The sequence below is a fragment of the Pipistrellus hanaki genome (genome assembly GCF_964339955.1).
Source record: "Pipistrellus hanaki genome assembly, chromosome: 9".
Classification (NCBI taxonomy): Eukaryota; Metazoa; Chordata; class Mammalia; order Chiroptera; family Vespertilionidae; genus Pipistrellus; species Pipistrellus hanaki.
The window spans coordinates 79,112,725-79,130,191 of record NC_140511.1 but is presented as its reverse complement, the minus strand read 5'-3'; the positions used below and the strand labels follow the sequence as shown (position 1 = coordinate 79,130,191).

General features: G+C 51.7%; 1 protein-coding gene across 2 annotated transcripts; it reads right to left on the bottom strand.

The window, feature by feature from the left end:
• Positions 1-24: 24 nt before the first annotated feature.
• Positions 25-15,709, bottom strand: DPF2 (double PHD fingers 2). Of its 2 annotated transcripts, XM_084895330.1 has the most exons (12): positions 15,577-15,709; positions 8,390-8,550; positions 7,903-8,010; positions 7,433-7,596; positions 6,360-6,452; positions 6,145-6,223; positions 5,628-5,669; positions 4,479-4,616; positions 4,228-4,356; positions 3,967-4,079; positions 3,063-3,144; positions 25-1,314 (listed from the first exon to the last, which is right to left on the bottom strand). In XM_084895330.1, exons 1-12 carry the CDS (start codon positions 15,606-15,608, stop codon positions 1,238-1,240), a joined length of 1,218 nt encoding a protein of 405 aa, XP_084751456.1. In that variant the 5' UTR covers positions 15,609-15,709; the 3' UTR covers positions 25-1,237. The 2 variants fall into 2 exon arrangements, with proteins under 2 accessions (XP_084751456.1, XP_084751457.1); XM_084895331.1 differs by lacking the exon at positions 5,628-5,669.
• Between the last annotated feature and the right edge of the window lie 1,758 nt (positions 15,710-17,467).

Below are 17,467 nucleotides of genomic sequence, written 5' to 3'. Positions count from 1 at the left end.
GAGATAAACCATCCAGCAGAAGACTCTGTGTAAAAATGTTTATTTGTACTAATGTTTAGAATACGAGAACTAAAGAAAGAAAAGACACAACTCCAAAGCAACAGTGAATTAGGGCCTGCCCATGGCCAGGGAAGGCCACACCAGGTGTCCTAGCATGGAGGATCCCTCCCTACGTAAGTGTTACCAGGCAGAAAGGTGAGTTATCAGGGTGTGAAGACCTTACCAGCTGCTAGTGAGTGTGCAGGGAAGAATGGGATGTCTGGGGGCTTCCCTGTGACCGGGACCCAGGACCCACAGAACAGGAGGCAGGGACTCTCAATTCAGTAAGGGCAGGAGCTGAATACCAGGTCCAGGAAGAACAAAAAGGGGATTACGGAGGTAGGCTTTTTTATCGAGTTAAAAAACAGGCACATTGTCCAACATTTCCCTGTGACCCCCAAGCAGCTGGCCTGGACCCCTGATGCTTCCTCTCCCCACAAAACCTAAGGGAATAGGAAGGGAAGGGAAGATAGGAGATTCCAATGGTGGGGAATGCTGCAGTCATCTGCGAGAGTAAGCCAGGTGAGCACAGAGTCAGGGTGGAGCTGCTCCTTCCCCTGGGATGGGACAGGCCAGAGCCCAGAGGGTGACCAAGAACCTACTGGCGTGGGCAAAGGATCCTCAGCAGCAGGAACAGAAGGCTCCAGAGCCACTCTGAGGGAAGAGCGTGGGAGGCTGAGCAGCAGGAAGGGCATGGAAAGCTCCTTGCAGGCTCCTCCTCAATGCCCTCAGCTGCTCACCACCAGCTACTCCTCCTCAATGCCCTCAGCTGCTCACCACCAGCTGCTCCTGGAGAGGTCCCAGCGTGACTCAGCCCTGGGGGAAGGGAAAGCCCTGGGGACCAGTGTGGAGGCAAAGCTGAGAGGTGAGCTCCCCCCCTTCCTCAGTGGACACTGTGTGAACCCTGTGATCATCGGGCCAGGGCCCAAGGCAGGCAAAGTGAATGCACTTCCTGGGGAGCCATTAGAAGCCGGGCCCGCAGGGACACGTGGGGCACATGTCGCTGTTCTCCCTGAGGGCCCGGGGCCATGGGCAGCCAGAGCTGCCACTCTAGCTTGCTGCTGCCAAAGGCAGGTTGGCACAACCACCCCCAGGTTCTCTGGACTTTCGAAAGAGAGGAGGAAGGGGAAATGGGTTATGAAAAACAAGAGAGGAGGAACAGCCCTAGATGTCAGGGGGAACAGGGGGATTGGCCACATCAAGAGGAGTTCTGGTTCTGGTAGATGGAAGCTTTCTCCTTCAGCAGGTCCAGACACAAGTGGCAGCTCCAACTTCCTACAGAGAAGCACATGGATGGGGTTAGGATGGCTCCCACACAATCTTAACGTGCTGTCCTTCCACTCCCCACATCGTCTCTGTGTCAGGATCGGCTATAGGCAGGATGGGAGACGTTCTGCATAGCGAAAGGTCATAGCTATCCTGAGCTGGGAGACACTGCTAGGTCCTCACACACCATGAAGAATAATTCTCAACGGAGATGAATCACCTGGAGGCCGGCTGGTGTGGCTCAGTAGTTGAGCATTAACCTATGAACCAGGAGGTCACGGTTGAGTCTCAGTCAAGGCACATGCCCAGGATCCCCAGTAGGAGGCGTGCAGGAAACAGCTAACCAATGACTCTCTCATCACTGATGTTTCTCTCCCCCTTCCTCTCTCTGGAGCACACCACGCGTCTCTTCCCTCTCGAGTGTGCGCCTTTCTCTCCTCAACTACAAAGGTCCACACGAGACTTGCTCATGGATTTCTATAAAGGAGGGGTTTACACAGAAATCTGGTCGGAAGGGGCCTTGTGGAGAGGCAGCCACTTTTAACCCGGGGCCAACAGGCAGCGGCAGCTCATCTGGCTAACGCTCACTCTGTCTCCAAGGCCCCCTTGTCTCTGACTTTTCAGTGAGTTAAGTGAGCACCAGGGCTCACTCTATTGCCTCTTCCATTCTACACACTTCCTTTGTTTCACTGTCTCCAGTTTGAATAAACACTCTCAAAAGAAAAAAACAATGAAAACCTGTCTTAGCTTGGGAGCTAATTAAACTAGGTGCAGCTAGATTGGGCTGTGGAGCAGCCTGCCGACCCCTGACCTAGAGCCATCTGAGGACTTCCAGGCCCTCTACCCCTGGCTGCCTGCAGCTCTCCTCTTCTTTAGTGTCTGACAGTCCTTCCAAAGGAGAGCCTTCTAGAGGTAATGCAGAATTTACCAGTAAATTTATACTTTATGGTTAAAAAAGTAAAACACAGAACTCATGACTTCTCCCCAAAGTAGATTTCTAAACTGAGCTTGACAGCGGACAAGAGCAGCTGCTAAGACTCGGCCTTTGCTAGCGGCCTGCCTCTCCTGGGGGAAGGGGAGGATCGCTATTGACCTTACAGGTTAGCTCCCATCACACAGTGAGAGTCTCCTGCCGGGAAAGCTGGCCCACACCCTCTGTGCATAGTAACCGCTTCTGGCATTCACACCCTCCTGAGTAAGCTCACGGATTTCTATAAAGGAGGGCTTAGCACAGAAATTTGGCCGGGAGAGGCCTTGTGGAGAGGCAGCCACTTGCTGGTGCCATCACCGGTCTCTTCAAAGAGCTTCCATAAGCGTGGAGCATTATTAAACAAACTACTGAAGGCCAGACTGACCCATTCAGGCTCCAGGTTCAAGTCCCTTCCAGACTGGGTGGAAATGAACACTAATTTGTCAGGTTCAAAGAGCTGATACCAAAACATCACTTCAGACAAGCTATGGAGTGAGTTTCCCAGACAAACGGGAGGAAAACAAATCACCCCTTCTGGCAACTGTTCTCTGCTCGGTATCTGCTCTCTCTCGGTATCCGCTCTCTCTTGGACTGCTGATCTTGTGTTTGCAAATTTATCTGGTGATAACGTGCAAACATGATACATTTGAAGTTGAAATCCTAGGAAAGCATTCTACACTGAGTGAAGGCGAAGTGCCTACGCCCCAATTTGGAAGGACATATTACTGTGAGAGAACTCATGTATGATACAGATAATTGTTCTGAGTAAAAGATCCAGGCGACCCACCTTCAGGAGGCTCAGACATGGGCGGGGTAAGACAGTACATGTGGTAGCCCCGGTCACAGTCGTCACAGAAGAGCAGCTGGTCCTGCACGAAGAAGAGCAGGGAGGAGGGGAGTGACAACGGGCCTCAGGAAGGCCACGGGGACAGGCAGGAAGGAGCATGCAGACACTGCTGCTACTTCCAAGAAAGGTGAGATAGGTGCGGGTTAGGACAGACATGGGCACTCTGCATAGAAACCACTGGTGTCCATCTCTACCCTACCAGCTGCCTAACTGATTTCATGGTCCTGTGTCCCCTACAATCTATTTTCCAGAGAGCAGCAAAGTTATCTTTTTAAAATATATGACATGCCACATCTCTGCCCTAACTAAACCCTCAGACCTGGTGGTCCTGCCTTCCAATCCCTTCCACCGCTCTCCCAGGGCAAGACTCCACCGGCTCCCCTGGCCTGTCCGCCTGAGTCTGCACTCACTGCTCCTTTCCTAGGAGCGCTCCACCTCAAATCTTCCTGGACTGGCTCCTCGGTATCATCCAAAGCTCAACACCAACATCACCTCCTCAGAAAAGCCATCTCTGACTACCCACGCCGGCCAGTTTCTCTCTGCCACATTACTGCTTTCATTTTCTTCATGGCACATCATAAAAGTGTCGTTTCCTCGCTTATTCCCACAAGAATGTAAATTCCAGGGACCTTGTCTGTCTCGTTTGGTGAGCTCAGTGTCTACAACGGTATCTGACACCATGTAGATCATCGGTATGATCTTCCTGCCAAAGGAAGTTCCACCCAGGCCTCTGGGGAGGGGCGAGGAGGGAGTTGGCTCCCTCTTACTAGAAAGCTTGAGTTGAGAGCGCTGTGGAGGTAACAGTGAGAGCTGAGGAGCTGCGGGGAGGGGCAGGGACACGCACGTCATTCTCGGAGGTGCCACAGATGTTGCAGCATTTGCACTCGATGCACTGCCAGCGGTAGGTCTTCACTGCTGCCATCATCACGGGGGTGAACTGCAGGCAGGACGGGTGCCCTGTGCGGGGGGAGGAGCGTAAGATAGGAGCTGGAAACGGGGAGAAGCGAGGTGACCTGGCTGACTGTGGCAGCCACTGGACAGTGACAAGTCAAGGCCCTCTTGGGGCCTGGGTGCTGGCTGTGGCTGCCCTCGCCCCTGGAAGTACCTGAGCGGCCACAGTCGGAACAGGACACCAGCTCCTCGGGTTGTCCTGTCTTCTTGTTGATCTTTGAGTCCCCCAGGCAGAAGTCGCAGTAGTTGTTGGGCAGGGCCAGTCCATCGGGGCCCTTCTTGGCTGCAGTGAGAAAGAAAGAACTCTGATTCCCCTGGGGGCCGTGAGGTCCCTCAACATCCCTGAAAGGAGGGTTTCCATAACCAGGCCGGCTCCTGCTTGCCCCTTCTGACGCCCCCGCTCACATTTCTGCTCCTCGGACCGCTGGGAAACGGGGGTGGGCGGCTGAGAGTCTTCCTTGTCCTCGCCCTCCTCCTCAGCCAAGTGGGAGTGGGCATAGTGGTAACTGAGGCCTGGTCGGTTCTTGTAACGTTTTCCACAGACTGAGTGGGGAGAAGGTTGCAGAGAAAGGTATTAGGGTCCAAGGGCGCCACACCTCTCCCGCTAAGCTGCGGGCTCCACCTGAGGCCGACAACCCCCCCACCCGTCAGCTGTGTTCTGGGACAGGCCGTTAGGGGCGGCTGCTTCTCCTTGGTCAGGAGCATCGGGCCCTGGGGCTCTCCAGCTTCCATGGCTCTTCTCCCTGCTAACCCCAGCCCATGGCCACCTCTCCTCTCCCACACTGGCTGTCCGAGCCCTGGCCCCACAGCACGTGCCCTGGGGAGTCTGGGAGCTCCAGGACAGGGAGGAAAGGGAGTGTCTATAGTCTTGTGATATGACAGGAAGGAGAGGAAAGGTACGAGAGATAATCCAAACTTTCCTGCCTCTTAGTAAACGTGGGAGGCTCATATATACACCCCATATACAACACGGAGCCCATCTCAGCCCTAAGTGGACAAAGGTTTAGGGCCTGGCTCTCTTGGGGATAACCTGTCAACTGAGTCTGCAAGGTAGCTGGCCCCGAAAGAAATTCAAAGACACTCCCAACCAACCAGTGCCGGCCCAACCCCACCAACCAGCAAGGAAAGCAGAGCTCCACGAGGCACCTGGGACTTTAGAGCAGTGAGACCAAGAAGAGCCCGGGAGCCAGCAGGAAAGGAGTGGGAAGAGGATGGGAGGAGGAGATGATGGGAACATTAGCTCACCAGCAAGGGCTGTTTGGGGGAAGGGGAGCAGAGGGATCTGTTTGTAACGGGTTTCTTAGAATGCTTTTGAAGCCACTCCATGCAGTGGGCCCGAGCAGCCCTAGCAGCAGGTTTGTGGGAGACAAGCAGTGGGGAAGGCAGCTCCAGGACTGGGAGGACTGGAGCACAACAAAGGCCCATTGCTCCCATCCCCAAGCCATTCCAGAGACCTTTAAACCAGCATCACAGGAGATGAGAAAGGCAGGAGGAACCAGGGAGGAGGGAAGAAGGGAGAGGAAAACCAAAAGTCTGAAAAGTGGAGAGAGCTACCTCTCTGGGGCGCTTTCGAGGTATGCTTTTGTTTGAAACTATCTGAAAGACAGAAAGAAAAGTCATGAGAAGAAGGCCTTGTACACTTGAGACAGGAGCAGCAGCCGCGGGAAAGCGGAGCAAACGAGAGAGAAACCTCAGCGGCGATGGTGCTCCGGGGTGGAGGGACAGAGTGGGGAGTCAGAGCAAAGGGGGAGAGAGAACAGACAGTGAAAAACTGGGTGTTGGACTTCTGGGGCCCTGGCTGCCTGGGGCCAGCAGACCTGGATGCCATCAAGAGGCTGATTCTGCCCGCGGTGTGCGCCTTCACCAGCCTCCAGCCCCGGGGACAGCAGTCTCCCCGAGCATGCGGGCCCCACCCCCCGGAGCAGAGGTCCCAGAGGGGATCAGTCGGCAGGCAGGACCAGAGTCCAGGCTTGTTTCACCGCGCTGAGCAAGAACACAGCCCTCCCTCCTCACATCCTGAGCAGGAGCTGGGTCCGAGGCAAGGACTACCCACCACTCAGGAGGCACTCACTGTCACAGGCATAGGGCTTGTCTCGGTCCTCTAGGATGGAGGCGTCCAGTTTCTTGCGGGCACTGCTAACGCCTTTCCCCTGCCAGAAAGAGCACAGGGCTGCTCTCACTACGGCGTCTGGGCCTCAGGAGGGTAAACTCTCCGGGAGTGGCTGCTGACCTCACGCGAACCCACAGCTCCCTGCCCCCGGCCGCAGGCAGCCCCTGGCCCCTCACCTTGGATTTCCCTTTGCCCCGACGCTTGGGAGTGTCTTCCTCATAGTCCTCGTCATCGAGGTCATCCAGGAAGTCGTCCGGCTCCAGGATCCGCTGAGGAGGGCGGAGGTCAGGGTTAGATGGGCAGAAACAATGTACGTCCGAAAGCGCCCCCAACGGCAGCGGCAAGGCCACCAGAACCTCCGTCGCGACCTGTCTCTCCCTCCAGCCTCCTTTTTTTTTTTTTTTTTTTTTAATATATTTTGTTGATTTTGTACAGAGAGGAAGGGAGAGAGATAGAGAGTTAGAAACATCGATGAGAGAGTCATCGATCAGCTGCCTCCTGCACACCCCCCACTGGGGATGTGCCCGCAACCAAGGTACATGCCCTTGACTGGAATCGAACCCGGGACCCTTCAGTCCCCAAGCCGACGCTCTATCCATTGAGCCAAACCGGTCTCGGCAAGCCTCCTTTCTCACTGCCGCCCTTCAACACCCATAACCCTGCCCCTCTCCCTTCCGTGTTTGGGCTCTCCCTCCTCTGCCACTCGTTTCCCTAGCCTGAATGCCTTTCCCAGCGTTCCCACACAGCTTTCCCCGACACCCCAAGACCATGCCCCCTCCTGCCTCTGATCTGCTCCCTGGAAGCACCTCACGTTCTAGATTTAGAACCTTCCTGCTTAACTGTGTGGACGTATGGGGGATTTCTGTTAACTGCTGTTTCAGCCTCTCTGTATGTGAACTGGGGACCACAGTACCTACTTCCTAAGGTTGTATAAACTGGAGAAAACGATGGAAAAGCACTTTGCACCGTGCCTGGAGCAGTTTTAGCTCGTATCATTTTATGTATAATTTTATGTTCCTGTTGGCAGGGACCAGGTCTATGTCACTTATGTAACCCCAGGCCCCCAGAACCTTTGTGCAGATGGATGAACTTGGATGGTGAGAGAAGCTGGCCGCACCCAGCACTAACAGGGAAACAGCAGAACTCGGGGGCCTGCCTCTGGCCACTGCTTGCTTCCGTTCTGCTCAGGCCTCTCCCGAGAAGGCTCGTCACCAGCAAAGCTCCCTTAGCCAAAGTGCTTGTCCTGTACCTTCCGTGCTCGACTGTTGGTCACAGGAAACTCGCCCAGGCTGTCGTCATCAACTCGGGGGTCTGGGGCACCTCGCTTCTCCAGGGGGTCAGTGCGCAACAGAGCCTCTAGACTGCTGCCGTCCTGAGAGATCAGCCCCTCCTTCTTCAGGGTCTGGTCCGTGTCTGCAGGCAAGGTCAGGAGGAGGCAAGACTCAGAAGGGCTGAACACAGACCGCGTGGTCTACAGAGTGCTAGGCCAGCCACAGGCCAGGCACTGTCTCTGGCCTCTGGCTGCCCCGGAACCAGGACACCCTAATTCACTGGGCACCATAGTTATCTGTCTCTTCTACTAGACCGAGTTCTTTAAAGAAAGGATCACATCTTACTCATGTTAGTACCTCACAACCTAGCATTATCACCGGTACATAACAGGTTAGCAGCCTCCTATCGCGCAGCAGGCCCCGGCCTGCGCAGGAAGGGCGGGCTTGCCTGGTTTGATCGACGGGAAAGAGAGCCTCGGGTCCTCAGGAGGGTGGGCTCGCCGCTTTTTCCGCCAGCGCCGGGCAGGGTATGAGTACAGCTGCCCAGAGGCCAATCCTGTGGAAGGGAGAGAGAGAAGTCAAGCCCTAACCCAGTTCTAGAAAATAACGGCAAACACTTTCTATATAGATGAGTAGGCCCCAGGAGATCTAGAGCAAGGGAGGAACAATGGCAGTGCCGGGGCGGGGTGGTAACTTATAGAAAAGAAAAACAGATGTGAACGAGGGGCCTTGGCTAACACATAACTCTGCAGGAGCCCAGCAATAGCCTCAGTCCTGCAGAGAACCGAGAGCTGGTATAAACCTGTCTGCTGCCTCCTCCCGGGCTTCTAATCACGGAGACCGTGCTCACCATGGTGGGAAGCAGGGAAACCCTCTCAGCTGGCGCACCCTAAATGAGGGAGCCCCTTCCCCTGGGCTCCTGGGCTGCGCCTCACCTGGCCCCCGGTGGCGCTTCTCCATCCAGATGTAACAGTTGCTCTGGGCCACTCCGGTCTGCGAGTCCAGGAAGGGCAGGCGCACGCTGCGCTCGGCACAGAGACGGGCATTGTAATTGTGGCACTGCTCCATGGCATCCTTGTAGTACTGCTCCCCGAGGCTGCCGCAGAGACAACAATCGGGTGTGTGTCCGTGCTGGGGGTGTGCGCGGGGCACAGGGTGCTGAACTACCCCTCCCCCTTCCCACCCGCCTCTCCAGAGGCTCAAGGGGCTGGGAGACTGTTGCTTTGGTCCCATCTGCCTCCGTTTCCGCCTCAGGGGACACCAAGCCCCTTCACTAAGCCAGTGGGAGAAAAGGCACTTAACAAGCAATTACTATTGGGAACACATGATCTCTTCATGTGTCTCATCAGACTTAAGTGTAATTCACAAAGAGAACTAATGCTTATTTTGGGCTTTCATGAGTCTTAACCCCGTGCCACTCAAGATGCCATTTCTAAAGGGAATCAAAAAAGAAATAAGGAAAAAAAAATGCTATTTCTCTTAACCCTCATGCTGAGAAGCAGTGGTTAGTTCCTTTTTATAAAAGGAAATGAGTTCAACAAGGTCTGGGAGACCTACTAAAACACAGTTAGCAAACTACAGTATACCTGTACAATGAAATTATATTTAGCCTTAAAGAAAGAAGAAAGCTCTTCATGAACTGATATTGAATAATCTCCAAGACAACTAGGTGGGAAAAACACAAAAGGTAAGGTGTTGACAAGTGTTACAGGATGCTACCATTTATGGAACAAAGAGAAGAAAAGAAACTGTAGGCCTCCAGGAAGAAAAACCAAGTGATTAGGGGATTTTCTCCTACTTGCTCTTTTATATCTTTTGAATTTTGAACTAGGTATTTATAGGTATTTACTTATCCAACTATTTAATTCTGTATACTAAAAGTTTAGAGTCAATGAAAAAAACCCTGGACTTCCCTGAAAACTATTCTTTTTTAAAAGCCTATTATTTTAATTTACCAACATCCAACATGTACTTTATTTTTGAACATATAATTGCAGAAAGTAACGATCAACTTTACTTTTGCAGGGAACATTTAGTTGTCTTAAATTATATATTGCAAAATTATAAAGGAATTATTAAACCCACATTAATTCATATTGATATAAATTTAGAAGATATGCACATAACCAATTTTTAAAAATGGGTGCAATAAATTAAAAGTAAATAGTAATGGACCTAGAGCAAAGAACATCCTTGCATGATATTATTCTACAATGTCATTATAAATTTTGATATTTTTCAAGAGCATGTTGTGCATTTATCCCAAACAAACTTAAACGAATTCTTTGACTGTTTGGCAGCAATTTAAAAAGGACATGAAGGACTTAATTCCTTCCACTGTGTGGAGGGCCCCTTGAGAAGGCACTTAAGCATTCTATATTGGCCCTTCTTGCCTTATTTACAAAGAGGGATCCTCTTCTCACAATCCAATTGCCCACAGCTGTTGCTTGAGTTTTCAGTTCATGCTGAGGTTGAAGCCTCAAGGTGGATGGTACCATGGGTCTGTCTCACAATGGTGTGAGCTGGGCCGTCCCTGGAGAAGAAACCTGGGTTCCCCAAGATATGTGATCAATGCCGGGGCCTGCCAGCAGGCGAGGGGATCCCAAGGCAGGTGCTGGGCATGGAGGCCACGGGGGCATAGGCTACCAAGGAGACAGAACTGAACCTCACTTCACTCTGCTTGGCCCCGGAGGATGGCTGGTTAGCTAATGACGGGTAAGATTCCTCAAGGGAGGGGCGACCTAAGCCAGGCACAGCCGCAGGGAACTTGGGGATCAACGGAGGTGTGGCAAAGATCCTCACCCCCCCCCCCCCCACATTACAGGGGCTTGAACACTCGCCTCTTTTGAGGGAGGTCTCCTGCCCCATGGCTGCTTCGCGCTTCCCATCAGGACCCAGGCCACAAACAGATTTGGCCCAGCTCAGATTGAGACCCAGCTAAGATTGAGACCTAGGCAACAGAGAAGTGGTTGATGGCAGCTGCCCTATATTTAAATCCAGTCTAACACCAGGAATGCTTAGAACTTTCTCAAGGATGCATATAATCCTTTCCACTAATATTTACAGGGTAAATTAAAATTGTTGTTCAAGTATTAAATTTGACAGTAAAATAGTCAAGTTTTCAGATTAATTTAAATTGGCTAAATGAAATAAGTGAATATTCAAGAAAATTTAATTGTACAAAAAGCTGTTCCTAAAGTATTAACCAAAATTTCTATTGGTAGTTCATTTCATGGTAAAATTGCTTAACATACAATGAACCCTAAAGTAATCATATTTTTGTGCAAAAATTAAAATGTAAAGTTATCAAAACTGCATTATAAAAAAATTTCCAAAAGTCTTCTAATAATTAAAAAAGGGAGGATAGTAGAATAATATCCTGTAAGAAATATCCTATAATATGTACACAGATAATTTAATAAAAAAAAATTTTAAAAAGAAAAAGATATATCCTATAAGTAAATTATATCAGGTCTTAATTGATTTTAAAATCTTTGCTTTAAAAAATTTTCACTCAGCCGAAACCAGTTTGGCTCAGTGGATAGAGTGTTGGTCTGGGGACTGAAAAGGTCCCAGGTTCCCAGGTTCAATTCCGGTCAAGGGCATGTACCTTGGTTGCAGGCACATCCCCAGTGGGGGTTGTGCAGGAGGCAGCTGATTGATGTTTCTCTCTCATCAATGTTTCCAAATCTCTATCTCTCTCCCTTCCTCTCTGTAAAAAGTTAATGATATATTTAAAAAATAAATAAAATATATTTGATTGGCTGACTCCTGCACGCCCCCCACAGGGGATGGAGCCCACAACCTGGGCATGTGCCCTGACCAGGACTCAAACCTTGATCTCGTATGTCATAACTCGATACACAACCACTGAGCCACACTGGTTGGGCTCAATTGGAAACTGTAATCAAGGGCAAACCTTTAAGTGGTCTAACAGCTGGAAAACTGCACAGTGCCAGTTATCTGGTTCTAAGCATGCTTATGGAAACAATCTGTTAGCACTGGAGCTTAAACTATAACAATTCATATTTACATATCTTATCCATCTTCAACAGAGATGATTTCTTTTTTTCCTTTTAATATATTTTATTGATTTTGTACAGAGAGGAAGGGAGAGAGATAGAGAGTTAGAAACATCGATGAGAGAGAGTCATCGATCAGCTGCCTCTTGCACACCCCCTACTGGGGATATGCCCGCAACCAAGGTACATGCCCTTGACCAGAATCGAACCCGGGACCCTTCAGTCCCCAAGCTGACGCTCTACCCATTGAGCCAAACCGGTCCCGGCGAGAGATGATTTCTTTCTCACAGAAACTCCAGTACCAAGGAAGGTGTCTGGGCATCTTGATTGGACTTGGGAGTAAAGACCTGACTTGGCTAAAAGCCATCAAATGTGAACTTCGAGTCAAACCATGGGATCTCCAGTGCCTCTATAGACAGGGGAGGTTTGGCTGGATAAGTCCCAACATATTCCAAGACAGGAGACTCAGGAAAAGCTGGACAGAGTAAGTCTGTGTTGCTTATGTCGGTATCTTGAGTTACACCAACAAATCCTTCTGGAATCTGAGGGGGGAGGGGTTCACTGAGCAGCTGCAATCGACCACTTAGGCCCAGCTTAGCATGTTCCCAGCAACTGAAAAAGTCACACCACACACAAGGCAGTGACTCCACAAGGCAGCCTGCGTGCTTCAGCAGGCTGAGTGACTGTAATTTGAGGTAGGCATAACTCTTGTGCTGGAGTGGAGAGAATGGAACAGGCTCACATTTGCTCGCCTTTAGGAGGCAGCCACGGCCTCATAATCAGAGGAAAATTGGATAAACAAGGCTGAGTGCAGCAGCTCCTTTGTGTCTGCTGATGGGAATTGCTACTGACACTGGAAGTCAAACGGAAGGGCCAGGCCGGCTGAGAGCTGCCAAGTCAAAGCAAGGAGGCTGGAAACACCTGAGGGGAATGCATGAGAGATGTTTTACCAAAGTTCTTATGAGTTCAGTGAAATCTCAGAAGGTGGGACAAACTGTCTTGTGGGTAAGAGGGGTGGGAATAAAACCAGTTGGGGGGAGACAGGACCTGATGAGGGCAGAGCAAGAGAGAATGAGAGGACTCTTTAAAACTTGAGTCCTAGCGTGAGAAATTTCAAGCTAACTTTATTCTCTGTATCTTGTTACCTAACAGGTTTCAAAACTAGTCAGCAGCCACAGATATTTACCACCATTATTTTACCCTAGTAAATACCTTAAAGACTGTTTCAATTTTGAGGCATTTGGAGTTCACGGAATTTATAAATAGGAAAATTCTTCCCCCAGAACAAGATGCAAGTCAGAGCCAGCTGGTGTGGCTCAGTTGGTTGGGCAGCCCCTGTGCACCCAATGGTCTCAGGTTGGATTTGCCTGGGTTTCTGGCTCAGTCCCCAATGGGGGCATGAAGGAGGCGGCCACTGATGTTTCTCTCTTATATTAGTGTTTCTATCTACCCCATCCCTTCCTCTCTCTAAAAATCAAATTTAAGGTTTTATTTAAAAAAAAGAAAAAAAAAAAGATGTAAGCCCTAACTGGTTTGCCTCAGTGGATAGAGCGTCGGCCTGCAGACTGAAGGGTCCCAGGTTCGATTCCGGTCAAGGGCATGTACCTTGGTTGCAGGCACATCCCCAGTGGGGAGTGTACAAGAGGCAGCTGATTGATGTTTCTCTCTCATCGATGTTTTTAACTCTCTGTCCCTCTCCCTTCCTCTCCGTATATATAAAAATATATGGTATTTAAAAAATAAAATAAAGATGTAAGTTAGAAAAGATGAGCTAGCAGTCCTGACCTCGATGTACAACTCAGCTGTCAGAAGACTAGGCACGCCATGATCAAGAAAAGCAATGGAACAGCATTTTTTCCCAGGCGGGAATGGTACTGAGAGAACGGAGGCTCCTTTTGAAAGGGGAAGTTCTGTAGGAAAATGCACTGTGATCCACAGCCCTCTGCAACCAGAACCAAGGAAGACAGTGTTGGTTCCTCATCACCAGCACTCAGGAACCAGTGCCTGGTGACCCTCCCAAGCTCTACAGCTCTTGAAAGAGAAATAAGATGTCATGTTCTAGCCAAGACCAGTTTGGCTCAGTGGATAGAGCATCGGCCTGTGGACTGAAAGGTCCTAGGTTCGATTCTGGTCAAGGGCATGTACATTGGTTGCGGGCACATCCCCTGTAGGGGGTGTGCAGGAGGCAGATGGTCGATGTTCCTCTCTCATCGACCTTTCTAGCTCTCTATCCCTCTCCTCTCCCTTCCTCTCTGTAAAAAATCAATAAAATATATATATTTTTAAAAAAGATGTAATGCTCTATTTAAGTAGGCAGCTCCTTACATCTAACATTACACAAAGAGTTGACAACCCTATTTCCCTGAAGAAAGTCTTTCAACATAAATAATCTCACTACAGCCCGGCCAGCATGGACCTGTGAACCAGAAGGTCAGGGTTCGATTCCTGGTCAGGGCACATGCCCAGGTTGCTCCCCAAAGGGGAGGCAGCGAATCAATGATTTTCTCTCTCATCACTGATGTTTCTATCTCTTTCCCTCTCCCTTCCTCTCTGAAATAAAAAGATCTTTTTTAAAAATCTCACTACATATAACTCTCAAAATCTAGGCAAGTCTGACGTTCCCCAGTATGGTAAGATTTCCAAGGTATTAGCTTTATTTTTTTGGGAAGCACAAAACCTGTGTAAAACCTCTCCTTTCCATGGAATGGGGGGAGTCAATAAAGAGAGAGGCAGGCAGAGAAAGAAAGAGCATCTGAATCAGGAAAAAATAAGTACACAAGTGGTAGATCAACAGCATCCTTTCTAGACGGAGGGAAATGTGTGCAGGGAGCTGGGGAAGCTGGAGTGGGCAGATCAGAGAGGAGGATGATAATGTTGGGAGGATGGGTGGCTGGATGGCTGAAAGCAGGAGGATCCAGCTAAAAGCAAGTAAAAAATAAAAATAAAAAACACAAACCACAGGAGGAGGAGAAGGCACTTAGCTTAATGGAAGTGGGAAAGCATCCTCAAAGAAAAGGCTCCAGGCGGGGCGGGGGAGCTGTCCTCTTACTAACAGGCTCCGGGGAAGGGTAGCTCAGCCCACCACAAAGGCAGACGAGAAGCCGTGGGTCCCTAAGAACAGTTCCCAGGCCTTTACCTCGTCATCCCATCAAAACCCCAAAGCCCTAACCAGACGACCAGACACCTCTGCTTTCCGATCCCTCTGGCACCACGGCCGACGGGAAAGGAGCCGCTCTGTTCGCCCCGGGCATGAACCCGTGTCCAGGCTCATTCCGAGTCCTCTTCGGGGAGGGGGCTGGGCTGAAGCAGGTCCCAAAGCATCTCTCCCTCGCAGGTCCCAGGCCTTTCTCCATTTCCCCAACAATATTAACTTTAACTTGGCTCGAAATCTGCCGGCACAGGTATGCCCGCCGCGCAGACAGCGGCTGTGGCCTCCCGGGCGGCAGGGCGGCCGGCGGCTCCGGTCCATCCCCGGGCGGCGATGGCGGGATGCGCCGGCGCAGAGCCCGTTCCCCTGGTTCCTCCCCTGGTTCCTGCTCTTCAACGGATCCTCACCGGGCATGTTTCGGTGCTGGGTACCTGATGCCCAACACCCCACCCCCACGTCGCGCAGCTGTTTAGGCAGAAACAGTCCCGCGGTCCTAACCGCGCCGAGCTGCCGGGCGGCGGCTTCAGGCCGGCGGCGGGCGGCCCGCGGGAGATCGGGACCGGCTCCGGGGACCCGGTCGGGCCCGGGCCGCCCTCGGCCAGCCTCCCCCGGACTGCGGCGTCTCGGGGCGACCCCGGGACAGGGTCCCTCGGACGCGGCAAGGGCGCCCCGCTCTGGAAACGGCCGGCTGAAGGGATGCTCAGGCCGCACAGCCCCGCCGAGCCCAGGAGGCTGCCCGCGAGGGGCTCCCGGTGCCCCTCAGGGCCGCCACAAGTTTCCAAAGAGGCGCAGCGTCTTCTCCGGACTCTCCCGCCGCCCTCCCCGGGGGGAGCCCCAACATGGCCTCCCCGGGCACGTCCCGCTCCTCGCCTCGTCCCTTCCCGCGCCACCCTCTCCTCCCAGGCCCTCCACAGGACCTCCCGGCCCAGGAGAGAGAGAAACGACCACTCACAGCTTCACTACATTTTCCACCACCGCCGCCATCTTCCCTGCTCCTCTCCCTCAGGCCGGGAGGCCCGGAGCCCAAACGCGCAGGCGCGGGGACCTAACGGGGACCCAGTTTCCTATCCTCTGCGCAGGCGCCGCCCGAGCGCGCGCCCTCCAGAGCGGGCGGCGGAGGACGGGCTTCGCGCCGGACGCGCAGGCGCAACGGACCAGGCGTGCGCGTGCGCGCCGAGCCGCCCGCTCCGGCCCCGCCTTCCCATGGGAGGCCCGAGGTGGCCCAGGGGGGCCCCGAGCGTCCCGTTACCTCGCCGACCTTTAACCTGTGGTTAACCCTTCGCTGTCATCACAGGCGGGGCGGGCGTGGGCAGCGGAAGATGATAGCGCACAGTCCACTTGGGATGCCGAACGTGGCCATTTTAGGGAGAGGAACGTTAACGCCCAGAACTGGCTAATTCTCTGGCCTGCATATGGGGGTCTGCTCAGGACCCCCGCCTTCCTGCCAGCAGCTTCACTGTACCTACCTCTTCCCCCTGGCCTCCTGCTCCTGTCTGAGCTGGGCCCTCTGCCGAGGTGCCGAGCTTCCCTCCGGCTGAAGTGTGGTACGGTAGCGATCCTCTCAGGTAGAGACTGCAGTTTTTGGTGTTTTTAAAAATATATATTTTATTTATTTTTTACCGAGAGGAAGGGAGAGGGATAGAGAGCCAAAAACATTGATGAGAGAGAAACATCAACCAGCCGCCTCCTGCACACCCCCCACTGGGGATGTGCCTGCAACCCAGGTACATGCCCTTGACCAGAATCAAACCTGGGAACCTTCAGTCCACAGGCCGACGCTCTATCCACTGAGCCACACGGGTTTTGGCTGCAGTTTTAACTTTAACCCTGCTGTTCTGGGTTCTGTACTTACTTGCTCGCTAAAACAATAGAAACGTTATTTTGATTTTCTGAACTTATGTATGTTATCCCAATCGATTGAATACTCCATGGATGGTGGTTTGCATACCCCGTTGATTGTGATCTTACTGGTTATCTAGGCACATTCTTCTGTACCTGGGAACCAGGACAGCACAATTACCCTCAATTGCCTCAGTGGCTCCAGACAATGTGTTTCTGTTGACTCAGTGGTCTGTAGACCCAAAACTATACTTAATCTGTATAGATAACTAACTTGCTCAATTTCGCTTCTGTAACTGCTTTGGGCAAACCAGGTTCCTCATTCCAAACCCAAAGATGTAATCGGTACCTTTGTGGTAATCTGCTACCAGATGTGGCGAGCATTTCGGGGCTGCGAGATTTGGAGTGCTGATTGGCCCTCCTAAGCCGCCGGCCTTTAATAAATGACTCCATAATAGACTTCTTGGTGAGGCGCCCTCTGTGAGATTCGGGGTACACTACAACACCGCACCTACCCCTCTTCCTGTACCACTCACTTCTCCTTCACTGTCAAATCATGCAAATGTATGTACAAACATGGCTTAGTATAAAAAAAATTTAAAAAAAGCAAGCCTCTTCCTTGAGCCCATGACTGCCTTTGATTTTTTCACCTTTTTATAGCCGGTGTTCTGCTTATACTTCCTATTTCTGTTGACTTATTTCCAAGTCTTTCCACTGAATTTAAAGGGGGTTTTGTACCCACCAGGTCACTTGAAACCGCTCCTAACAAAGTCACCATGACATCCATTTCAATAAGTTAGAGATCCCTTCTCTGTCGTCCTCAACAGCCTGTCAACTCCCGTGGCACCAGTGACCAGTCCCTCCTTTTCCAACTTGGCTCCAGGTTTCTGAAACATGCGCCTGGCTGTCCCATCACACTGTCAGCCCAGCAGCCTGCTGACTCTGTCCTCTGTTCCACCTATAACTATCAGAGCTCGGGTTTTGGTCCTTGTCATATACCTATT